This window comes from Rosa chinensis, chromosome 1 (genome assembly GCF_002994745.2).
Source record: "Rosa chinensis cultivar Old Blush chromosome 1, RchiOBHm-V2, whole genome shotgun sequence".
NCBI classification, from domain to species: Eukaryota; Viridiplantae; Streptophyta; class Magnoliopsida; order Rosales; family Rosaceae; genus Rosa; species Rosa chinensis.
Window position 1 is genome coordinate 43168207 of NC_037088.1, and position 27612 is coordinate 43195818.

General features: G+C 37.7%; 1 protein-coding gene and 1 pseudogene across 1 annotated transcript; both read left to right on the top strand.

Moving 5' to 3' along the window:
* Window positions 1–3962: 3962 nt before the first annotated feature.
* On the top strand, window positions 3963–5122 carry LOC112176652. Its single transcript, XM_024314699.2, has 2 exons — window positions 3963–4137; window positions 4253–5122. Exons 1-2 carry the CDS (start codon window positions 4078–4080, stop codon window positions 4838–4840), a joined length of 648 nt encoding a protein of 215 aa, XP_024170467.1. The 5' UTR covers window positions 3963–4077; the 3' UTR covers window positions 4841–5122.
* Window positions 5123–9352: 4230 nt separating this feature from the next.
* Window positions 9353–10581, top strand: LOC112167317 (annotated as a pseudogene).
* The last annotated feature ends 17031 nt before the right edge of the window (window positions 10582–27612 follow it).

The window sequence follows — 27612 nt, forward strand, 5'->3', positions numbered from 1 at the left end:
GTCATTGACCTGGTCAATTAATCTATAACACATTTCTCAACAAGAGTTAGATGCCCTTAATTAGATATTTAGCTGCTCAGGTGAGTCCATGGAACCAAAAATAGAAAAAAGGGATTTGATCCTTTTAGGCCTCGTTTGGTTCGCAAAAAGGAAAGTAGTTCCTTTGTCTTTCCCATAGGAAGAGAAATGAAATTTCTGAAGAACTTTCCATTCCGATGTTTGGTAATGCAAGGAAAGTCATCTGGAAAGTTGTTAAAAAGTATGTAATTAATAGAATAAAATAATGTGTTGTGAGTAATAAATGCAAGGAAAAATGGGGGAAAGTGATTCCTTTGGAGTATGGAAAGAACCATTTTCCCCCTATTTTCCTTTGCTTCAGGAAAGTATTTCCTTTCCTTTTGCATCCCAAACACAGGAGAGGAATAACTTTCCTTTCCTGATGCTTACTTTCCGCGAACCAAACGAGGCCTTAGGGTTGTTGTCACGTCCTTCTGCTTCCAAGCATGAGGTAAGCGACCTCAACAGCTTATCTTAAAAGACAAATTTACTTAACTTATATATTCATTTTATTGTTGCCAATCTGCCATGTCCAAAGTCTCTGTCTCTGCATCACCGATTCTCTTATTAAATATTTATTCGAGATATTTCATCAAATAACCATCGTTTACTTGTGCAGAAGAAGAAGCTAAGAGATAAGAAACGATGTCAACCTCGAAGTGAGACCCCGTACGCTTTGGCTTAGATTTTACTTCTGTTGTACGTACCCAGAACCAAGGCATTGTGGACCGTACATTGGTTAGAGGCATGTCAACTTGACTTAAAATTCAAAACGATATATCTTATCATTTACATCACCACATCACCAATTTGTAGTATCATAAAGAAAGTACCAATCTCACGCTCTCTTTGACACTATTCCATTGAAATTAAATATGATCATGGTCATCATCTCCACTGTTCCCTTGGAATTTACTATGGTGCAAGTTGCCTTGTTAATATAATTAAGGCTTAGGCATGCCAGGATTATACTAATTAACTATAGTAGCTAGTGATAATATATATCTCTCATGTCGAATTGTCGATGTTGGGTGCGAGTTTAGGGGTTACTGGTTTATTTTCTTCAACTTTTAATCTTAATTTACTCGAGCTGAGTATATATTGAGAACTAAATTTCTTAGAGTACTAATGTTAGGTGAACAATTTTTTTAAGTAGCACATGCATTTTACCTTATGTGGCAATTGATGTAGCATAAAAATCAACCTATCAGAGAATCTCATTAAATAATATATGTGATGTGATACGTATATCAGCCACCACATAAGGTGGTATGAATGTGGTATATGAGCATTATTCATTTTCTAAACGCATAACGAGATGCTTTGGATCAAAATACTACTTGCATTTTGGGTCCAAACACTACTAGTGCTTGGGAAACTACATGAGCATGATGAAGTGGCTTCTTTGCTAGGGTGAAAAATTTTCATATCAACGAAGACGATTATGTATCCTAGTGTTATAACACAAGATTTGCATGCATTAAGTAGAATTATCAACTAAAGGGCTAGTTTAACCAAATATTGAAATATATGTACTGTTTTGGAAGATTAACAACGCTAGCTAGTATGCTTCTAACACTAGCTAGCACCATTTGAAGTCTGGATGTCTCCCATATTTTGAGCATAAAAGAGATCATACTTTATACTTCCATATACATTACGCGGTACATATTCTCATTTCTCTTGATGATCTTCTATATATCAAATTCTAATTTGGATATCTTGTATCTTTTATTATGGTACGTACATACTCTCGTTTACACTTTTACTCTGTCACTAGCTTCCGTCAACACATATAAATGTTGTGTAGATTATGCAAAGAAACAACGGCCTTAAATGAGATCATGTTTTAAAACAGGGTGCAAAACATTTCAACTAGCTGAAGCTGTCGACATGTCCACATTCAAGTTTGCTGATTGAACTTGTTTATTGGGTTGGTTAATTAACTAGCTATATAGCTTAGCTAATGTGCTTATCAGCTTATGCATAAACTAATGACTAACTCCATGGTTGACCAAAATAAAAAACAAACACAAAAAACAAAACCTATATATATATATATATATATATATATATATATAAAATTGTAAATATCTACATGGGCACCTACTTTAATGACGCTGGTGGACGAAATCTAACAATATTTTGTTTTTGGTCAGAAATCTAACAAAATTAATATTGTAAGTTGTTGCAACTTGCTTGGCTGAAAATATTACATTTTATGCCGGCCAAAGTAATCTAGCCGTAGTTAACTTCGTGTTTCTTAATCTGTTTCATAATTAATTAGCAGTACAACGTGTTTATGTATTTCTTTTTTGACTAATAATCACTAACATGCCAAAGTTATAGGTTCTCATAAGTAAATTAACTAATTTGAATAAACTAATTATATACTAGCCATTAAATTTAATGACCACAATTTATTTCATTAAAAGCGAAGATTACAAATAATGACTATTAAATACTGATAAAAAAGAATGTAACTATCAAAGTAACTACCTTTTCAATAAAAAAAATAACTGCAGATACTCATTTGGTGATAACATACAAATGAATGAATATGGCTAAATTACATTACCGACGCCAATCACCTATTTACTCGCAAAAGCAATAGTCACAGAGACCACACTCTTTGAAGCACTATAAACAGTTGTCACGAAAAACCATCAAGGATATCCACCGTGCCAATTTGATCACAAACCAACAAAGACGACGGATTATTTGTGTGAGGGAGAAGTACCCACCTAGAGTTTACTTGAAGAAAGTGTAGAAGAACAAGTTGAGGAGAACACCAAAGAAGGTGCTTGAAAAACGTCGAAGACGTTGAGATTGAAAACAAAGAGCCTCTTTGCAAGGATGACTAGAGTTTGGCAAAGCCATAAATGATACGGAGATCCCATGAGATGCCATAGAGATCGAGTAGAAAACCTAGCAGAGCAAACTCTAATTTTTTTTTATTATTTGTTTAGCCATTAATAGAGAGTCACACGGTGCATAATCATGTAATGTTATATTAGGTTTAAAACTTTTAACTTGAGATTCACTATTCTAGACCCTAACTAGTGAATATGTGTAAATATCTATCAATTGATTACGAATTTCAATGACTATAATTAGAATCATGTCCCAAAACTTTTTTCTCTTTTTTTTTTCAATTATATATGTCCCAAAACTGTTTGATTTTGCGAGTACATTGCACCTCGAATCTTTGTTTCCCATCCCATGAAAAAGGCATGGAATTGATGTTTCAACTTTCAATCACTCGATCCACTCCATGCATGATCACCAAACTAAAGCCTCAATTTCCTCACAGGCCATTCTTCCTATTTATAATTTTGAGCATCTTTTCGTACACGTGCCATCTTAATTAGATATTGTAGAGAGATTATTTAGAGCACCGCTGTGCACTTACACCAACATAAATGAATGGTTAGATTGCATTAAATACACTTTTTGTTTATTAAAAATAAAGTTGATAATAAATATCGAGGGTTGAGATTATTTTATAAAGATTGGGTCACTTATACCATCGGTGCATAGAATAATTTCCAGCTCTACAATATCTTTCCAGATATTGTAATCTGACTTTATTCAAGAAGAGTAAGTCAGTAACCGATCTCGAATACCGTACAGTTGTCAACTGGATACGTAGTCAGTTAGATAAGCACAGCAGCTACCAAGTTGCCAAAATGATCGATATCAGCGAACATTTCAATTCAATCCCAACTCCTATTTCACTTTTGGCACGTACATTGATTCTGCATTTCATATTCAATACACAAACCACACGTTCTAACTGAAATGTGTGCCCAAATGTCAACGCTAAACCTCGCTAGCGACAACGTACTCTATCTTCCCCTCATAACCCATTTATAAATAATCTCAGCACACAGACAGTTAGCATCAGTACTCTCTCCATCTCTCTCTCTCCTTCTCCTTCTCCTTCTCTTTCTCTTTCTCTTTGTCTCTCTCTGTCTCTCCCAATTCTCAAATCACCCAGAGAGAGAGGCGGCAGAGATTATGAAGCTCATTTGGTCCCCAGAAACAGCTTCTAAAGCTTACCTAGACACTGTCAAATCAGTAAGTATTGTCTATCTAGTTGAAGTTCGAGCTTATTTACAGGTTCTGTACTATTTAAGTTTGAGCTTATATATCGATCTCACAACTAATTGATTCTTCTGTTATTCTGTTGCAGTGTGAGAAATTTAGAGAATCTGGTGTTGCCGAGCTGCTCTCTGCGATGGCGGCCGGCTGGAACGCGAAGCTGATCGTCGAGGCGTGGTCCTACGGTGATCCGATCGCCACCAGCCTAGGCCTGGCCACGGCCGCCCGCCACACGTGCGGACGGCACGTGTGCATAGTCCCGGATGAACGTTCGAGGATGGAGTACTTAAAGGCCATGCGTAACGCACCAATACAGCCCGAGGTGGTGGTCGGGGAGGCCGAGGCGGCGACGACAGGAGTTGATTTCTTGGTGGTTGACTGCAGCCGTAGGGAGTTCGCTAGGGTTTTAAGGAGAGCCAAGGTGAGCCCTAGAGGGGCGGTTTTCGCATGCAAGAATGCTTGGCAGAGAAACGTTTCGGGGTTCAGATGGCATGGTGTGGTGGAGAGGGGGACGCGTGTGGTGAGGTCGGTGTTTTTGCCGGTGGGAAAAGGGTTGGATATTGCCCATATAGGGTACGGCGGCGGAACGGGGTCGATAGGTACAATTAGGAAGGGTCCTGGCCGTTGGATCAAGCATATTGACCACCGGTCCGGCGAGGAGCACTTGTTCCGGGAGTGAGTAGTTTCCGATCAGTGATCGATCTCATGACTTATCAGAGGGTCTGAATTAGATGTGTAATATAGGGGTGAAGTAATGCAAAAGTGAATTGATTGGTGCTTGAAAAATAAATAAATTAATCTACAAGCAGCTAACAGTTCACTTTTTCTGTTTATTTTCACACTGTTATGATTAAAATCCCAATGAAGATAATTTTGAGGAGAGATAAAAATCAGTTTTTCACCTTTGTTTGTTACTTTGTTTATCTAATATCTTGTACAAATTTATTTAATGAAGTCAGGTGATAACATCAGTTCTTACTTACTTCGTTTTTATTGTTATAAACTGATTTGCAGTTATAATTAGAGAAAAATGCACCAACAGTGTTCAAACACTTTGAAGACTGTCAAAGTGATACCTGAACTTTAAAACTGTGATACCTTGACTTATATTTTCTTGTCAACATAGTATCTAGCTACGTTAACTTTCCGTCATGGTGCCGTTATTTATGACCACGTGTGATGCACGTGAGGCCGAAAATGAGGATAAAAAAGACTTTTATTCCATCAAATCCTAATTGAATAAATTAAAAATTAAAACTGAATAAATTATTATATTGAAAATAAAAGTTGAATAATTTTTTTTGCTTTGTTCTATTAACCAAGATCCCAATCCAATACAATTAATATATATATATATATATATATATATATATCCGAAATCCAATCATCATGATTGGATATTATCCCCATCAACACGAGCAATTCTTCAGTGACAACAACGAAGATAAGTAGTTGAACTAGATATTGTTCATGTTCATCTTCTCAAATCCAGCAAAAAAAAAGAAAAGGAATCCCAGTAATTGTTCATGTTCATCTTCACAAACTCGACAAACCCATTTTCCCATTTTGGAAGAGAAATTGGAAGATCTGGGAACTACCAAGAACCTAAAAGATCGAAAAGTTGAAAACCCATTGCTGCTCGAGATCGTTATGCTTCTCATGCTCGGCGAGAAGTGAAGTTGCACCGTCGTCCACTACTAGAAATATGGCCAAAGGCAACTGATGACTAGCCACTGTTGCCAAGTGGTGCTGTATTGAAATAGCGTTCCACCATTGCATTCTTCAGTGACAAGCTTTTACAATGCCACTGATGATTAGTGGGAATTAACTGCAGTTTGATTGGTTTTAAGTTTCTCCGAAATTTCCGTAAATTTGAAGTATCGAAACGAAATTCGTATGCTATATCATTTCCGTAAGGAGTTTTCCGAAATTTTCAGAAAATTTCAGTACATTTCCTCGAAATTCTTAATTTCCGAAATATTTACTTTAAAAATTCACACCGAAATTTTATCTGAAATTTTTCTAAAATTTCTGTGAAATTCGCTTGTCACTAACAAAATATGAAATTTTGATTATTTTTTTTTCCAATCAAGTTGATATTTAATACAGCAAAACCCTCTTTGCTTTTATCGGCTACCAATCGACAATCGTGAGGCAAATTATGGAAATGACAGGGGGAGTGGCAAATCATGGCACTACAACCAATATAATAGTGATGATCATACTACTTATCCTGGTGCAAATCGTGAATACAATTCTAGAGCTAGGGATACACAAGAAAGACGCGATGGCCATTTGTCTCTAAATGAGTTTGAATCACTTTCTTTAAGTCTTGGCTCAATGGACATTAGGCCTAATAAAAAAACCCGCGGATCAAATGGGCCGATGGAGGCCCACCGGCCCTGAGGGCTAAAAGCCCGGCCTGGCCCGTTAAAAAGCCCGTCTCAGTGGGTAGTGGGCCGGCCTGCCAAAAGCCCGCAAAAACCCTGCCCGGCCACCCAAAGGCCCGCTAAGCCCGGCCCGTAAAAGCCCACTAGGCCTGGCCCCTAAAAGCCCGTAAAATATTTTATATATATATATATATGTGTAGATATTTGTGTGTGTGTTTATAAATATATATATACACACACACACACACATATAGATTTATATTTGTGTGTGTGTTTATATATATATACATATATATATATATATATGTATGTATGTGTGTGTGTGTTTATATATATATATATGTGTGTGTGTGTGTGTGTGTGTGTGTGTGTGTGTGTGGAAGTTCTTATATTTCTATATAAAATATGTGCATTAGTGCATATATATATTCTACATATCGGTTGACTAATTCGATCAGATTCTAAAATATGGTGAAATTTTTTACCACACTCATAATTTATTGTAATAAACTCATCAAACGGTCGGTTTTTCTATTTTCTTTGAATTGATAGGGGTTGCTCTTTAGAGTGTATGATATATAAATATAAGTTTATAAGAGTAACTAAGTTTGACTGAGTGGATCGAATTCGAAACGAGAACCAAATTGGCTTAATTTTCTACAACCACCATAAAACATTACAATCTCTCCATCGAGCGGTTGGTTTCTCCGAATTCATTTTCCACTTCATGGTTGGTTTAGAATGAACCTCAACAATTTAAATGTAATGTATAAGTCATACAACTTTAGGAGGAAAATTGGTATAAGTCATCGTGTTTGTAATTAAAATTAATTTTTTTTTATCTCATGTCCACACACATCCATAGATGGAATATTTACAAACGTGATGTGAAAAAATAAACACGTTACGCGGTCGTCATGTCATCGGTCAACCAAGAAAACATACAAGTGACGACGGTTGACCAATTCAATCGGATTCGAAAATATGGTGAAATTGGCTAAATTTTTTATCACACTCATAATTTATTGTAATAATGTCATCCAACGGTCCATTTTTCCATTTTCTTTGAATTGATAGGGGTTGCTCTTTGGAGTGTATGATATATAGATATGGGTTTATAAGAGTAACTAAATTTGACCTAGTTGATCGAATTTGAAACGAGAATCAAATTAGCTGAATTTTTTACAATCACCATAAAACATTACAATCTCTCAATCGAGCTGTTGATTTCTCTAAATTCATTTTCCACTTCATGGTTGCTTTAGAATGAACCTCAACAATTTAAATGCAATGTACAAGTCATACAACTTTAGGAGGCAAATTAATATGGGCCAACATCTTTGTAATTAAAATTGAAATTTTTATCTTATATCCACGCACATCCATCGATGAAATATTTACGGACGTGATGTGAAAAAATAAGCACGTTTCGCGGTTGTCATGCCATCGGTCAACCAAGAAAATATACAAGTGACAACGGTTGACCCATTCGATTGGATTCGAAAATATGGTAAAATTGGCTAAATTTTTTACCACACTCATAATTTGTTGTAATAATCTCATCCAATGGTCCCTTTTTCCATTTTATTTAAATTGATAGGGGTTGCTCTTTGGAGTGTATGATATATAGATATAGGTTTATAAGAGTAATTAAATTTGACCTAATTGATCGAATTCGAAACGAGAATCAAATTAGCTGAATTTTTTACAATCACCATAAAACATTACAATCTCTCAATCGAGCGGTTGATTTCTCTAAATTCATTTTCCACTTCATGGTTGCTTTAGAATGAATCTCAACAATTTAAATGCAATATACAAGTCATACGACTTTAGGAGGCAAATTGATATAGGCCAACATCTTTGCAATTAAAATTGAAATTTTTATTTTATGTCCACGCACATCCATCGATGGAATATTTACAGACGTGATGTGAAAAAATAAGCACGTTTCGCGGTCGTCATGCCATCGGTCAACCAAGAAAACATACAAGTAACGACGGTTGACCAATTCGATCGGATTCGAAAATATGGTGAAATTGGCTAAATTTTTTACCACACTCATAATTTATTATAATAATAATCTCATCCAACGGTCGGTTTTTCCATTTTATTTAAGTTGATAGAGGTTTCTCTTTGGAGTGTATGATATATAAATATAAGTTTATAAAAAATATTATCTTTAAAGATTTATTTGTAAATAAAGCCTGCAAGGCTAGCCCCAAAAAAGCCCGCAAGGTTTAGCCAGGCCCGGCCCGAAAAAGCCCGCAAGGCCCGCATTAAATGGATGGGCTTGGATCCTTCAATTTACAATAAAGCCCGGCCCGGCCCGTTGATGAGGCCTAATGGACATAAGAACTCAATATAATGATAACTCTAACCCATTCCATGCTCATTATCCTCATCATGGAATGAGTTCTACCTCAGAAAGTACTTATGGAATTGGATCAAGCTCACAAGGCCCACTACTACAAAAAGTTAATCACACAACACCAATCACACAACGGAACAGAAATCATCTGTTGTATGTTTAAGTAAAGTCTATTGTACAACGGTATTAGTGATGTTCTGTTGTGTGAATGTCAACAAAATGATAACTTTTTTATCATAACTACATTGCACAACGGAATTAAGTATTTTCCGTTGTCTGAGTCTTAGAAAATTTAGCAGCAGATTTCCCTCCACTCTGGAGTCTTGGTTGCCTCTTCAAATCTGAAATTTGGGCTACTAGGCACAATGGTGTTAAGATTTCCGTTGTGTGATTGAAAACTAGGCGCCAAATTTTGAGGAAGCTTACTTGAATGTCGCAAGCTGTAGAAATTAGACAACAGATTTAAGCTATTCTGTTGTGTGAAGAAGGAACTTAGGCGGTAACATTTTGAGCCAAAATGTTGTAGGCGGCATGTTTCCCTCCATGTTTCCAAATTTTGATTTTATGTAGTGCACTCATACAACGGATGGTGAGCTTTCTGTTGTGGGAGTGACTTTGAGAATTTTTTTATGTTTAATTGTCATGCCACATCGTGTCCAAAAGAAAGAAGAAAACAAAACAAAAGCTCTCAGACCCTCTCGACCCTCTCTCTCGACATACAGACTCTCAACCCTCAGAATATCCTCTCGACCCTCTCTCTCGTCACTGTTCCTCATATTCACCAACTCCACCCCCAATTCTCTTTAGCTCTCCTTCGATCTACTCTTATCCTGCGTCTCTTCCCCCATGGACACCGTCACCGAGTCCCACATGGCCGTCTCCATGGCCGCCCTCGGCGGCATCGGCATCCTCCACTCCAACGCCGCCTCCTCCGACCAGGCCGCCATGGTCAGATCCGTCAAGGGCCGCCGCGTCCCCCTCCTTTCTGCCCCCGTCTTCATGTCCCGAGGAGACCGCATCCACAACGACGACGTTTTCAACCACGGTGCCAATCCCTACGTCCTCGTCACCGAGTCCGGCGCCCCCAACTCCAAGCTTTTGGGCTACATGGCGAGCCGCGATTGGGTGAAGCTGGCGGACAAGGAGGTCAAGATTTACGATTACATGGTCAGCTGTAAGGACATGGTTTTGCCTTGGAGCTCCGATTTGGGGAAGATTGAGGAGTTCATGGCGGAGAAAGGCCGTGACGTGGCGGCGATGGTGAGGGACGACGAGGTTGTTGACTTTGTGGGGAAGGAGGATGTGGGGCGGAACAAGGGGTACCCAAAGTTGGGGGTCGGGTCGTGGAAGGTCGGGGCGGCGATAGGGACGAGGGAGTCGGATAAGGAGAGATTGGAGGAGTTGGTGAAGGCTGGGATTGATGTGGTGGTTTTGGATAGCTCACAGGGAACTCCATTTATCAGATTGAGATGATCAAGTACATCAAGAAAATGTACTCAGATTTGGATGTGGTTGGTGGGAATGTGGTGACTGTGAGTCAGGCACAGAATTTGATTCAGGCTGGTGTTGATGGGTTGAGGGTTGGGATGGGGTCTGGCTCCATTTGTACTACTCAAGAGGTTTGCGCCGTCGGCAGGGGACAGGTATAAAGATGCATTCTTTTTGTTCCAGTATTGGTTTGAGATGTGTAGAGTTTGATTAGACTGTTTAGATTATTAGTGGATGAACATTGGACCGAGGACTTGTCGAATTAATGGCATTTTCGCTCATTGGTGCTTGCTTTACTCTCTTGTTATGATATTTATGCCAGCATAGAACTTAACCAAAGGTTTGAAACCCTGCAGTGTGTAATATTTAGCACTATAATTCCATTCTTAACTTGTGAAGAAGTGTGGATTTTGTGATAGCTCTATGTGTGTGTGTACATACAGATGTATATATATGCATGATTTGAATTGTGTGATGCATATGAGATCAATAGGCTCACTGACGATGATTTGGAAGCGCTGCAAAATCTGGGATTCTGAAATGGTTTTGCTGTTATTGTTTTACTTTTTTAGCTTTTAATTAGAGGTAGAGGTCGGTGGTTTTGATAATATATCTTATAAGAGAGTGTTGTAGAGGTCGGTGGCTATGCCCAAGGAGTTGTTCAGTGGCTTCTTTCTTCAGCACTCGGTCAGTCATTGCTTGAATTTTGGTTATCTACATTTTGTTTAATGCATACATGATCCATTTGTTACTTATAAGTTTGTTTTTCACTCTTGAAAAATTGAAATCTTTGCTAGAACTTGGCAATGTTAACTAGTGGAGTAGAGAATGTCGGCTTTGTTTTCGTCTGTTCGGACCCTTTTTAGTTACCCATTAATTTGGCAATCCATTAATTTTTTTTTGTTGACTTCCTGCAGGAACAACAAGTAACATTATCACTTATATTGCATGGTATATATACTCTCTTCTTATTTAGTTATTTGTGTCAAAATGTCTGGTTCTATTTTCTGTTGCTGAAAGTTCCAGTTTTCTGTCAATACTTTCGACACAGTCATTGTCAATTTGTGTCCATCTGATCCCACCTTCCTCAGCTTTGTCTATTCCAAATTGCTTTCTTTCTTGTTTTTCTTACTGTTTTGCTTTGCTGATATGTGTAGTTTCTTTTTGTTTAGGCTCGCTTCTTTTTCCAGCTCCTTGCTTAAAAATATGTGATTTTGGGTACTCAAAGGTATGATTCTCTGTTTTCTATTTGTTACTTATCCTTTTCTTTTGGATAATGTCTTTGTTACTTATCTAATGTATACTTTGTGTCCACACTTTTAATAGAAAGAAAGGGAGCTCAAAGCTAGTCAAGATGAACTTCTAATAGAGCACTTGTTTATATATCAGTTACCTTTATGGATTACCATAGCTAAGCCAATCCCCTGGACTATTGTCTTTCTTGTTAGAAACTTAAGGCCTACCTGATACCTATCTCATAATTTTTTTTTATAACTCTGTGCACTTTGATGGGATCGATCCTATTAAGCTAATCATTTTTCTTTTCACGAAACATATGGATCGGATCTGCTATAGCACCTGTATAGATGAGCATGATTGATTTAGGCAATTATGTTCATTTGTATGCATTTCTTGGATCATTATCTTTTATGTATCTAATAATTGGTAGCTTTGGGATTAGAGCACTCAGTGGTTTGTTTGCTTTTGTGTGTGTTTTCCAAATGTTCAGAAGTTTTAATTACCAACAGAGTTATACATGTGGTGGAAGAACTCATATAGGCACCTTGGCCTTGGAAAGAGTAAGAATGCTGCTTTGTATTGATTTTATTTCTAAGTTGTCAACTCTGATATTAATTTCCTTATACTTTTGCTCATTTTTCCTACTCTTGTCGGTTTAGTGTGCTTTGAGGTGAGTTCTTTTTGTTATGTCCTTAAACTGTTCTCTGTAAATGAGCAGGTAGGCTGGTGGGTGGACGACTACCTAAAAGATTCAGATGATCCCTTTGGAAGACTCGTATGAATAACTCTTGGTGTTGGCAGATTTGTTGGTAGGACTTACGTACATATTTAGATTATTGCTTTTATGAAACTGATTGCATTTATTAAATTATCTCCCATAGTGAGAACTATCAAGTCCAGGATACCTTGTCACCACAATTTGCTTAAGGTATTGCCTTAATCACTGTTTGCTTCAGCTTGTAGACAATATTTACCAAAATAATTGAAAACCGCATTGAAAAGTTTAGTTCCAAACTTCTAATTAATTGAAATGCTTCTGAAAATCAATCTAGACCCTCTAGCTTCTCTCCCCTCAAAACCAGAAATACCCAATTCGAGAGTAGTTTGGTTTTCTGCTTTTGATCAAGATTTGTAGAAAGACAAAAGGAGAGAGTTTCTGAAGTGGAGGGCTATTATGTTTACTGTGCTGTAGGAAGCACCTGCTATAGTCAAGTCCTACTATGACAAAAGAATAGTTGGATGCCCTGGTGTTGAAGTAGGTAAACTCCTCTAGCTGCATCTTTTTCTTCCCTCCTGAACTTACATCATTCCTCTTTTTTTTTTAACAGTGCACAAGGGGTTTTGTTGTTCTCTTGGACAATGATGGTGCAGCTGCATTAGTGCTAGCTAGTGGGGAGAAGGAACTGAATGCAATAGTGTTAGCATGTGGATGTTTTTGGAACAATGATATTGTATCAGCTTTTGCTATCTTTCAATGTAATTAGCTAGAATGCAGCAACCATCAAGCTAGGAAGAATGCCTTCTTTGGTTTTATGAAATGGATGGATATATGAATGCTATCTCTTTTGGTACATTAGATTGTTGAATTAGAGTATTTCAATGCCTAAATCTTATATATTGTGCATTATTTTTGTGGAAATATTTCAGGTAAAGAATTGAAAATAATCAAACAACAGTCAATTACATTACGTTGTAAGAATATGTATATATCGTTAATCACACAACAAATCAATTTTAATCACACAACGGTACCAACTAAATTTTGTTGTCTCATTAAAACTCACACAACAGAACGAATACATATCAGTTGTCCAATGTTAAATCACATAACGGTATAGAAATAAGATGTTGTATGACTTATGAAGAAGCCTCACACATACAACAGTTACTTATGATACCTGTTGTGTGAAGGAACAACCAACAACAGTCGCCATATTTTTCTGTTGTATGATAAGTTAACCAACAACAGCATGTACTTACTTCTGTTGTCTGAGTGTTATTTTTCTGTTGTGTGAGAAGTTAACCAACAACAGCGTGTGCTTACTTCTGTTGTCTGATCACCATCGAAAATGCGCCGCATCCAATTTCTGGCATTGGCATGCGCAGAATTGGTGCAACGGTTATAAGCAATGCGTTGTGTTTATGATATTCAGATAACGGTGTTTCACCGTTGTGTGAGTGTGCTCATCACACAACATCGAGATAGACGACAGACATGGTCCACATCACACAACAGATTTCCACCGTTGTGTGATGCAGTTTTTGTAGTAGTGAGGTGGAAGCACATATCGCCTTTTTTATCATTAATTCGTCGTCCCAAATGCCATATGCTTCATACAATGAAACACCACATTGAGTAATTCCACAATATCCAATATATGGATTGCATGTGAGAAGATATTAACACACATACATTAGCCATATGATAAAGTACCAAAATCATTTCCAAAATTCATGTACTTGGGAGCAGTATTGTATGATAATAAATGGGAGCAGTTCAACCACATGAATTGAACCACATCGTACATAGTAGCTCTTATTACTAGTACTGTATATTTTTTTTGTTGTACTTGTTCATTTTCATTCACGGGATTTTGGTATTACGTCCTCCCCGTTGTGTTTTTCTAATTATTAGTGAAAAAGGCGTGATGGCCCAAGCTTCCCTCAGGGTTTCAGCTATAAAAAAAAAAAAAAAAAATCACATTCACATTATCAATATACAAAACATTTATAAATTGCATATAGATAAAAACACTAGTTTAGCAACTCACTATAGTTTTAGTTAATTACTCGTCCATATTAAAATACTAAATACCACAATTCTATTATTTATGTATCATTTTAGAGAGGTTACATTGTAAATAGGTTTATTATAGGTTAGTTTAGTCTGTGTAAAATTTTTATTCAAAAATATCATTTTATAAATGCAATAAATGTGATTTCTTTATTTTTAACCAAAATTTCCACCGAAATCGAAACTTTCCCTGAAATTTCCTTAAATTTGAAGTACCGAAATCGAAAACGAAACCGAAATTTGAAACCTTGACTGTTTGAATGCATTTTGATATTATATTATTTAGAAGGTTTTGCTAGTGGGAATTGACCGAAGTTAGAAGGTTTTGCTGGTACTGTATCCACACTAAACATAGCTAAATGCATTATAATAACATTTAACAATAATACAAGTGGGGTCCGGGCTTCTTATGTTTGGGCTGAAATTTGGCTTCTTCTGGTGTGGTGCCGAGACAACAAAGAACTCCTCTTTGTATATATTCATTTGCTTCGACTAAAACCGTAGCTTGCTCTTTGCCTCTTCCTCCTGTCCACAATTTCTGTGTGCGATGCCTTTCCATCAGGTTGGAAACCCTAATCTCTCTCTCTCTCTCTCTCTCTCTCTCTCTATCTCTCTATGGTTATCATTTCGTCTGCTCCATAATTTTGTGAGTGTTTACTCCAGAATCGCTCAATTTTCAGGATCAAAGTTTCAAAAGCCATGTTATTTTTCGGCCTAAGCCAACCTCGAGGCTTTGTTGATTCGAGGTTGTCGTAGGGTGGAGTGGCAGATCTATTGTAGCGATCTCGGACGACGACAATGAAGGGTGGTTTGGATCGATGAGGCATCGAAGGCGTTCTCGCATGTTTCTCTTCTCTTATGTTTTTAAAGTTTCAATCTTTAGGCTTGCATGTTGCAGATATTGAATGTTAATGTCTGACCCACATAAACAAAATTCCATTTTTTTTCACGGTACACTGCTAGTCCAAAACTGCATTTCATGCCTTTTGTAAACATTCTAGGTCCAACATGAAGCCAATCCATACTAGTAATTTGATCACTTAAGCTTAAACCTACCAGGTTCAATTTTAGTGCTCTATGCTCTAAAGGAAACTGAGGCAATCACCGCTGTCATGTATTTGGTGGCTGCATAGTGGTTAATGGAGACTTTGGTGGCCTTTGTGAACATTAAACACCCTTATCGGAGGGTGTCCTATAAGCAAAATTGTAGTAGACGCGTCTATGCAACCCCAACAACTCCTTTTTGTTCTTCTCCTCCCCCTTCTTCAAATCCCTATCACAACCACCCTAGCTTTCTATCCATGTTACCCATGCCCTCACCATTATATCTAAACCCACCAACCCCATTACTCCAGCCATACACCTTCATACTTGCTCCCTCCCTCCTTCCCCTCACCCTACCAACCTCCTCTACATATGCACACGCGCCGTCCATGGCTTCTCGGTCACGCTCTCCGCCTCCCAGGCCCGCGCTCCAATGCCACCCCGCCATCCTCCCCAACTTCAGCCTCGCCTTTGGCCCTTCCGCTATATAGCCTATATCATCATTTCCCAGACACCAGCCCCAATTTAATTTCAAAGAAACAAGCTTTCCAAAATCCTCGTTCTATCTCCTGATGATGAATTAGGGAGAAGAAGAACTGGTGATGAATGAGATAAATTTTTTTTTTAAATTTCTTTCTTTATTTCTCTCTTTTTTATTATAAATTTTTTTAAGGGCACATCAGTTATCTAGCTCTCTTTTTCGGTCTCACGTGCGTCACACGTGATCAACTTGATGGCACCGTGATGGAAAGTTAACGTTTGACAATAAAATATAAGTCCAGGTATCACATTGATAAAGTTTTAAAGTCTATGTATCACTTTGACAGTCCTCAAAGTGTCTGGACATTGTTGGTGCATTTTTTCCTTATAATTAAACTGATTTGTAACTGCTACTAGGATATTCAATCCACATTTCTCATAAGATGATTCAAGAGTAATTGTGGCGTTGCATTAATTTATGTCTTTGATCATGATCCTTATAATTTACACTTAAAATGAAAAAATGGTCAGAAAGCTAGAGGAACAAATTTTACATTTAAAAGCATATAAGCTTGCACACTTGCCCAACATTTTCTCCATGATAGCCTCCATCCTAGGATCCACATTTGCTACAGCATTTGATTCTGCTGCCTAGACTTCAGACTGGCATAATCATCTATAGCTTTAGCTAAGGAGAGGAGAAAGAACAAAACATGTTGAAGGCCACACAAGAACATTATAATTAATGATCATAGGAATTGTAAAGAAAAGCAATTACTGCACTTTTTATTGCTCCGAGTGGTCATCCCCCCACCCCGTAGGTAGCAGATTCACTCATGAATACCATATGCTGCCTTGACAAATTTGAGAGACATACCGCTAGGAGGCAAGTTGAGCATCACTCTCATTTACCAATACATCAAGAGAACTGAATGATATGCAATACAATATGCCCGAAAAGAAATGATTACTATAAAAATAAAATAAAATTAAAAATTAAAAAAGGACAATAGTGATAAATTAACATATTCCAATGCATTTGGAACCTAGACCACTTTTAAGACCTGAGAGATAAAAAGAAGAGAAAAGACAATGTTCTATATGTTTAAAGAAAACTGAATTGGGAGAGAATTGAGTTGTACTTTCATTGATAATGGGGGTCTCTTTATATAGAGGATTACAAACATAGTGATAGAGTTGTACATGGAAACATAATCGTACATTGATTGGATATCTCCTAAGATTCTCTGAGAATATCTCTAATATAAACCCTATTTCAACTAGAGCAAGTAACCTCTAGTTTGGGCTAGACACATATTCTGGATTTACTTAAACACTCCCCCTTATGTCTTCCAAATATGGTGCTTCTCTTGTTGCCTCATTAAAAACCTTTCCAAGTAACAAAAACCCAGTGGGACAAAAATAACCTCAGTCGAAGGGAAAAAGAGCACAACACACCCTTTACGTTTCGAGACCATATATGTAGACACCTCCCCATGATGTCTGCATGTCCCCCTGACGATTATAGTCATTGGAGTTCGGATAACTTCCGCAAACGATGCTACCAACGTGTTTCTCGAAAGTGGAATTTAGGCAATGACTTAGTGAGCAAGTCTGCCATATTGTCCACAGATCGAACCTAGTTCACTTTGATCTTGAGGAAAGTTTGTTGTTGCTGATTATACTTGGTCTAGTCGTTTTTGATGTAGCCTTGCTTCAAAACAAGCAGCATTATCCTATATGCTTGTAGGCTCATCTGTGGTAAACTTCAAACCACAATTGTTCGAACATGCGTAACTATGGATCCAATCCATATACATTCATAAATCACTTCGTGAAGAGCAATAATCTCTACATTGTTCGAAGAAATAGCGACTAGAGTCTGTTCTGTAGACCTCCAAGATATCACTGTTTTTACCCATGGTGAACACTTAACCAGTTTGGGAATGACCTTTGTATGGGTCAGAGAGACACCCAATATCAGCAAAACCTTCCAAAATACATGTCGTTTTGGGATGGGGATAGAGGACGCGAGCCAGTATTGGTGGCGTTCCTGGTGTGTGATGGGACCGAATCCATCATCTCTCTGTAGGGATAGAACAAGCCAATATCAATCGTACATCTCAAGTACTGAAAGATATCTTTTACTCCAATCCTAATGGCATCGCGTTGGCGCAGAGCTATATCTTAGCTAACAAGCTTACTGCAAATGAGATGTCCGGTCTTGTGCATTTAGCTAAGTACAATAATGCGCCTATTGTACTAAGTAAGGCACTTCTGCCTCTAGCACATCTTCGTCATCATCCTTTCAACGAAGAGGATCCTATTCAGGATCAAGACTATGGACCATCATGAGGGTGCTTGAAGGCTTGACCTTGTCAAAATGCCTAAGCATCTATCGACACGATGCTCAAGTTCCAAACTGAGACATAATCGTGTTCTCCCAAAATCCTTCATCTCAAACTCGGATTTCAAGTAGAGCGGTTATATGGACCAGAAAGTCCAAATGTATTCCTAAGATTAGGGTTTCGCTCTTGGCGCCCTATCTTTGGGGCGCGATTATAATTGGATTCCGGAATATGCTTTGTTCCCACGGATCACGAATTATAGTTCTTCACAAGGATGTTGTCTTGCTTTTCAGCGACATTCATAGCTCCAATGAGCTCAAGAAACCTTGTGATTCGTCTTGCAGTAACATCGATTCGATAGTTCTTAGCAACCATCAATGCAGAGACGGGGAAAGTAGAGAGAGTCTTCTCAATCAACATCGTATTTGTGATCTCTTTACCACAGAATTCCATTAAGGATTTAATGTGAAGTGCTTCCTAGTTGTAGTCAAGAACTGACTTGAAATCACAGAAGTGAAGACTATGCGATCTCACTTCTAGGTCAAGAAGCAGGGAGTCACAGACGTTGCCAAATCTATCTTCGAGTGAGACCCACAGCCTTCTGGGGTCTTCATTCATACACTCGTACTGGAGCGAATCATGCATATGACGAGTCATTAGGATGATGGCTTTCTCCTTATTTGCCTCTAAGGCTGCTCTATTTGCTTCCAAAGCTTGAGCTTGCTCAATAGTTAGCATGTCCTGGCTAGGCTCGAGAATCGTATCCAAGATTCCATCGGCCTTGAGATTCTGGCGGATGTCACGAACCCACCTGTGATATTTAGAGCCAGTTGTTCCCAATGGAGTAAAGTCCAATTTGTTCAGGTTACTCATCCTGAAAGAGAACAAGAAATTAGGGTTAGTTTCAGAACGAAAAAGGCTACCACGAAAACAAATAAAATATCTGAGCGTAGTCGTTTCCAAGAAATTTGATTCCAAAAGGGGTTGGATTAGATCGAAACAATGATGTTTGCGGTCGATCGTTTTATCTCAACAAACTCTAAGTTTGGAGAACTGTACAAGCTCCAAACTTGGAGTGAGCACGAACCCCTACAGTTCGGCTTAATTTGGTCTCCCCTATGATAAAGAAAGGGGGGTAGAAGAAGGGATGTTGCAAGTCCCCGAAAAAGAAGAGAAATTGAATTAAAAAACTCTAAAAAAATAGGAACGTTTAATAAAAAAATACCTCGAAATAGGTCGCCGGAAAATGGCTGGAAAGTTGCTGGAAAAGTCGTTGACCGAGCGTTGACTGGGGGGCTGACGTGTCAGTGGGTCCTGCTATTGACATGTCAGTGGATCCCTTTGATGACGTGGCTGTGGGTCCCCCTGCTGACATGGCAGTAGGCCTGCGTCAGTGGGCCTCTGCCTTCTCTGCCTTGGGCAAGGTCTTGGGCTTCTGGGCTTCTTTTCCTTTCCCTTTTTTTTTTTTTTGCTTTCTTCTGCCGGTTTTTGGCAGGCCGGTTCACCTATTTCCGAACTGGTTTTTGGGGTTTTGCTTCCGGTTCCAGAATCCTAGGGCTGAGGCGCTACTGGTGGAAAAAATTGGTAGCAATCGGAGGTCCGGAAGGTGGTGAACCCTTGCTGGGATCCCTCTTTTTTTTTCTTGGAGGGCTGGTTTGATACTTCCGGTGGCCGGTTCGGTAGTTTTCCGGCCGGTTCTGGTGGTTCCGCCTCCGGTTCTGGAATCCTGGGATTGAGGGATTTAATATATGCGGCGGTGGTGGCTAGGGTTTGAAGGGTACGATTTTAGGGTTTCAGGTTAGGGTTTCGTGCTGATAACGTGTTTAAGGAAAACTGAATTAGGAGATAATTAAGTCGTACTTTCATTGATAATAGGGGCCTCTTTATATAGAGAATTACAAAAATAGAGATAGAGTTGTACATGGAAATATAATCGTATATTGATTGGATATCTCCTAAGATTCTCCGAGAATATCTCTAATATAAACCATATTTCAACTAGAGCAAGTAACCTCTAGTTTGGGCCAGACACATATTCTGGATTTACTTGAACACTATAATGTTTTTTTTTTTTTTTGCTTCTGAGAATGAATGATTCATTTATTCAAAGGAAACCAAATTACAAAATATGGGAGTAACCGGTAGTGGACATAAAATCTCCACTCACCTTCCTACTGCCTAAACCAGTTATGGGTCCGTCACCAACGATGACATCCATGAGTCAAGAGGGCCCAAACCCTAACCAAACATATCACCCCCTATTACGAGCTACAAAACCTACCACTACATGAGCTGCCATATTAAGCCTTCTAGGAACAAAGTGAATACCTTGAATACCCATAGAACCCATTAAGAACCGAATTCTATCTACCACCAATCCTTCAACAGCAAGACATTCCTCAGTTCCATTAATCAAATGGGCAACTTCCAGACAATCTGTCTCGACGCTCACACTTCTCCAACCTTGATCCATGCTCCACTGCAATCCCATCAATATTGACATCAACTCTGCTGCCACCGGGCAAAACCTACTCATCAATCGCTCACCCATTGCAGCCACTAACATACCTCCACTGTCCCTACATACAATAGCCACTCCAACATTGTTGCCATTATGGACAACGGGGGCATCACAATTAAGCTTTAATTGGTCATCAATAGGTGGCACCCATCCACTTGATGCATTACCATGCATGTTACTACCTCCAGGTTGATTCAAAACCTGGTTTTGTAATATGCCATTCCAAACTGCCTCGCTCATTGCATAAATAACCTCTGGAGGCTGTGGATGCTCATCAAATTGCACCACATTTCTTTCCTTCCAATTACTCAATAGCAACACCACCAGAAACCTCAGTTCATCCACCGTCAACACCTTCCTAGCAACCTCCAAAAAATTAATAAAAGAATTCCACGTGCCTTGGCCCAACTTGGAATAGAAGTTCACCTTTTCCAACACCGCAATACTATATGAGCATTGATATATTGCTTGTAAAGGTGATTCCCGAGCTTGTTGACACCGAGAGCATGTAGAATCTGTAACCAATCTCCTCAAAGACAGAGAAACCTTACATGGTAGATAACCTGTAGCACACCTCCAAAGAAAATGAGACACCTTTCGAGGGACTTTAATCTTCCAAAGTTGTTTCCAAAATTCAGAAACAGTAGGAACTTCATTAGAAGCGCCTCTTAAATAATGCATGATTAAGCAAATCACTTTTGTTTCCCTCCTCTATTCTCTTAAGATGCCATGAGAAATGTTGTACATCTTGTTTACAAACAAGACTTTAATCTTCCAAAGTTGTTTCCAAAATTCAGAAACAGTAGGAACTTCATTAGAAGCGCCTCTTAAATAATGCATGATTGCGCAAATCACTTTTGTTTCCCTCCTCTATTCTCTTAAGATGCTATGAGAAATGTTGTACATCTTGTTTACAAACAAAGCAAGGTATTGATGATCAAGTACATATTTTAAGTCATGACACGTAATTGGCTTAAGAAGATTAAAAATAACATGAAGTATAACATATCATTTTTCTACAAATCCCTGAGAATTTTTTTTTTTTTTTTGAAAAGATACCAATCCTTGAGATTGAAAACATGTCAGACCCAAAATGTACACTAGCATGGAGTGAAACGGAATAAGTAATACCAACTACCTTATAAGATCGTTGAGCATAGATTCCGCTTCCAATTTTAAAGGATCCTTATCACCAAGCAATGATGTAGCATTTTTTACAACCAGACGGAATGTGCAAACCTGTGAAGTAAATGAATATAGACCACAAAGATATAGCTAATATTAGGCTAGTTAACAACGATTCTCCTCTCTTCCCATTTTACAGAACTATCATCATTTTACAACGAAAAGTGTAGGCAACCAGGAAAACACAGTACATTCAGCAAACTCAAGACCTCAATCATTTCAATATGTCTAGCAAAACACTACCATATCCACAAGAAATTAGAGCACTAACTACCTCAACACCAGTATTGGCTTGAAACGCAACGAATGAACTCCGGTCTTCCACAATGCAATCGCTAGCAGTAGATCTGAACAGTCTATGAACCTCCTCTGTCTCCTGATTCGTATCATCCACTCTAAAAAAAAAAAAAAAACAAATCAATCTTGTTTGGCTACGACCTACTTTGGCTAGCAAACAGTCTCTTTTCTGATGCGCAAGCATGCCAACATAAAGGGTGTAGTCGTCGGGGTGTCCATTAACCTGATCGACTTCTTTACAAACGCTGTGGACAATAGGAGAGCATCAACCTCTTCACAGGGGGTTCTTTTTTCTGCCTTACGGATAAGGACTTTTGATGTGATCTTCTGAGTCACCGAGTCGATACTTAGTTTTATAAACTAAACAGAGCAATCACCGGGAAGTAGGAGAAAACAAGGTTATCTAAAGCGTGACTTTACCTTCGCTGGGTTGCTGAGGAGTGACCCTGGCTTCGCTGGTTTCAACCAGGTTGAAGATATGTTGCTCAGGAGAGACTTTGGATAATCTGAGAGACTAGTTGTGTCTTTGCATTTTGCTTTAGCCTCTATATGTATAGGCCACTCACTGCATATTCACCTTTCTAATAGCTAGGAGTGAAATACCTTTAAGGGATATACTATATTTTAGACCACAGTTAATGGCCTTGAATACAATCAAAACACTTAATAGCCTTGATAACTATCGTAGGCAATAATTATATAGTTATTTGCCTCTGTGACGTAGCAATATTCTAGGACTGATTCTTGGATATGCATATATATCTTCGCGATCATTATATAGCTTAGTGGCACACTTAATTGATCTATTGTAATTAAGCATGCAATCATGTATAATAAGATCATATATACATATCCTTTGTTTAATGCAATTAAGGATGATTATATCCTTCCATATCTCGCTTCACGTCTAGCAATCCTTAATTGCATGGGAACCTTGATTATTTGCGTGGCCCGCGTTCAATATTCCTTGTGTGACTAAAGGTGCAGTTTGCTTCTTAATATCTTCCTATTTTGCACAACTTTGGTAATCAAGAAAATCACCATTAATTATCAAATATCTTGATTATTAATAATAATCCGATAAATACCAAGATTTGTCCATAGATTACTTGGTCTCCAAGTAGGCTTTATTCAACCTCTAAATAATATAGTTCGAGCTAGTCAAAAATATATAGTTTGGGCTATCGATATTGGCCCGGATTCTTTCGAGACATACCTTGTCAAGAAAAATGATAATTTGGGTTCAAACAAATCTATTTGAGAATGAACTTAGATCATCATCAATTCATGATTTAAGTCCCAAACTTTTTCATTATGAAGGTTTATGTACAAAAGTATAAGAAGGTTACCCAAGGTGGTTGAGCTGCTTCCACAGAAGACTAACAAAAATCTTGGGCCTGCTAGCAGTAGGTTTTGCCTTGGGGTCGACAATGGGAAACATCTTCTCTGATTCTCTTGCTTTCAAATCCTGGAAACCAAATTACAATACAAAAACCAACATTCTCAGAAATGAAAGAGAACTCAATTATCGAATACAAAATCCGAAACCAGTTAATGCAAATCCATGCATAGAATAAAATATGGAGCTTCAAAGACAATTGAGATTTTCATACTTCAATTTCAATAACCAACTTTAAGCTGATCTTAAAAATTTCAGGCTAAGTCTACAAATTCGAATCAAATTAATAGAACTACCCATTTACTATATACGAAAGTTGAGTTCTACTGTGCCACTATTCCTAAGGCAACAGTAAGGAACAGTTCGCGGGGCTTAGGAACAGTCAGGAACACTTCGTGGGGCAGGAAAAGACCGTTCTGCCCTCATTTGAGATGTTTTTTTTATTCTACTGTGTATCGATCAGATTCTCCTCTCTTCTAGAGCCGACTACTCTAATCCCTCACACCCGAGCCAAATCCACCTCAAAACCCAAAAATCACTACATAAAAGAGCAACAGAGAAAGAGAGTTGTGAGCAGCAAGAACAGTGTTGACGACCATAGCTTTCAAAACAGAGCTGACCCAAAAGTTGGTTTTCTTAGACAAGCACAAAGCCACCATCTTTGCTTTTATCTTTGTTTAATTGATCAGTTGAAAATTGTGTCTGTTCTAATAGGGTTCTAGCTTCAGGCCACAAATAGAAGAGCTCCAGTTAGTTAATTGAAAATGATTGGAAGAAGCCAATGGGGAAGAAGCCACCGTGACTGAGGTAAAGGATAGCTAGATAGCAAGTGACTATGAAAATCGATGAACTTTACCAGTTTTGTAGCTTACAATAATCAAAAGCTTTGCTGTTTATGATTTCCTATTGGTTCGGTTCTCATATTATAGATTGTGAGGGACATGATTGCTGTTTTGTGATTGACTTTTGCGGTTTCCTTCTTTCTTCTTTAATCATTTTTAGTATCGTTATTAACTCTCCTCTTCGTCTCCAGACTGATCTGACAAATCTCGGTGATTGGATTTTGATTTGAGGAAGCTGAAAACTTATCTGGTTAGTTGGTTTTCCATTCCTGTTTTTTTTTTTCTTTTTTTTTTTTGGGTTTCTTCTTATCAATTTTTCGGTTTAATTGGTATTTTTTTTTTCACGTCTTCAAATGCTCTGATCGATTTTCCAATTTTGCACAGCGAATTTGGATTTGAGTTTCTATATGTGGATGTAAGGGCTATTCTCTGAAAATCAAGTTGTTTGACATTATTAGGGAGAGGTTTGGACTGGAAACAATGGTTGCTACTTGCCCATCTTTCTTGCTTTCTTTGATATTCATAACATTGTTGAATTTCTTCGTTTGAGTATTGCTGAATAATGAATTGGATTGTTTTAGGTATATATACTTTTAAAACATGCTGAAGCTAATTTTGATTTAGAGCTAATGTCTTTACATTTTTTGGGCTATTATTATGATAAAGAAGCTAGCTTTTTGAATCCCATAAGCAAATAGTATATTGCTTTATTTCACCAACCTTGATTGAAGCTGTAGGTTTAGGTTGATCTTTATTTCAGCAAGGGTTTATATGTAACTAAATGAATCACTTTCTTCAAATGCTAGGCATGGATTTCAAAATATTTAAATTATGGTGGTTTTGTGGCAGGTTGAAACTCAATTTGAACAACAATGGGCGGATGGTAAGGTGGAAGAATGGAAAAATGCAAACGATGGTGAACATGTTCAGGATTAGCAGACTGTACTGCAAATATTATTGAGTTTTGAGTTGGGATGATTGGAATTTGATAATTGAAAGTCTCTGTATGCACTGCGCTGAAAAATGTACTCCCTCTTTCTCAATCACTCTTCTTCTTTTCTCCCCCCTCTAATTTTATTTATAAAAATTGTAATTTTTAATGTTTATTTTACAGGGCACAACCAGGTTTTTGTTAAGTGTAATTCCAAACTTCACTAGGGTAATTCCTTTATTTGTTTATCACTCTTTTGCAGCTTCTGCTTATTGTAGTTATGTCTGGTTATAAGTGTTCTTTGTTAATTGCTTTGATTGGTTTAATTTACTGCAGTGAAGACATAGGAACAATGAAGTTCAGTTTGCTGGTGAGCTTAAACTCAAGGGTTATAGCTATTGGTTGAAGGTACCTTCTGTGCATCCTTTTTGCACACATTTGTAATCAATATTCAAATTGTATCACTCATGAGCAGTGACTTTCCTCAACATTCATATATAGTAACTAGCTTATGATAAGAAATATTGGTATATATATGTAGTACTTCACATATCTATCTATTTTGGTGGAAGAACCTAAAAAAAAAAAAAAAACAACAACAACAACAACTAGGATGAGAAAATGCAAAAAAATGGAGCAAAGAAGTAATATTAACATTAACTATTTCCTATTTCTGATCTGAATTTCTGAAGATTTTGGGTATGGTTGTTGAGTATATGAGTCCAAACTGTAGCTTAAGTACAATTGTGCATAGACTTTTTGATCTGGGTTTTGCCCCATTATGAAGCTCGCAATGAGTAATGTATGACTCACCCTGTATCCTGAGAAACAAGAGAGTTGGCCAGGGTATACTATACTATGAGCATTTAGTATTTGTGTTTCAGGAAAAGGCATATATAGATCAAGTATGAGCATGAGAGGTCATGGTTTTGGCATCAAAGGAGGTTTAGTGCTATGAGAGGCTTCATTATGAAAATTATCGGAGATGGATAAGAATGATACGAAGTTTGGTTTTGGTGTAATTGTGAAGTATCAGGAATTAAGTACTTCCATTTTTTTTTTGTACGCTTATTCTCATCTGTGAAGCTTTTGGTTTTTGAATACCAACACTATTACCTAAATTCAGGTGTTGGAAAGAGTTGCCTGCTTTACGATTCTCTAATGGCTCCTTCACAACCAGCTTCATACCACTATAGGGTTTGTATTCTTAGAAACTTTGGATATTTTGTATTCAGAAGCTCCTTAGCAGATAAATGTTGATTTATCACATTAAGTCAATTGGATGGTGATTTAGGCTTATAGAATATAGAAATATGGCATTATAAAGTGAAGTGTTTTTTATTTTAATGTACTGGAGTCGTTACATGAATATATCTTATAATGCAAGCAAGCTTTTAATGTATTAATGAAAAGTGTAAGGGCTACAATGAGTGTATATTATAATGCAAGCAGTCAAAATTCAAGAAGCTAGGTATTTAATAATCCTCTAAAGTTTCGGCATGCATTTTGATAATTAGATGCAGGTGTCAATTTTTAATTTTGTTTGCTGTTTTGACCCTTTTTGAATTGAACCACTATGAGAACGTCAAATTTGATTGTCACAGAAGATGTTGGAGTTCCATTGGTTATGCAGCACTTGCAAATGGCTCATCTGCAAGGTTGAATTTTGATACCTGTTATACAAAGAAAGTTAATTTTAGGTATTCAACCTATTCAGTTACTAAATCATTAGGGCACATATATGTTTCCCAAATTCAGGAAAAAGAAACCCATTTGTTTATGTAAATGACATATTAATTCCTTACAATTTGATGGTATAGTGAAAGCTTTGAATTTAATCTTTGGGCAGTGGAGTATTGAGGCCAATATGAAGCAATGGAATATAACTCGAGACCCATGTAGTGGAGCTGCCAGTGACTCCACCGCATTCGACAATGGCGATTACAACCCCTTCATCAAATGTGACTGTTCAGTCATTTAGCCTCTTACTGTCAATGTTTTTACTTCAATGCCACACTGAAGAACCATACTTTACCTTCAATATCAAACCCATGCAATGATCATGATTTGCATTTGCAGGAAAGTTTATGCCTTGGATGTTGTAGGTGTACTTCCAGAACTA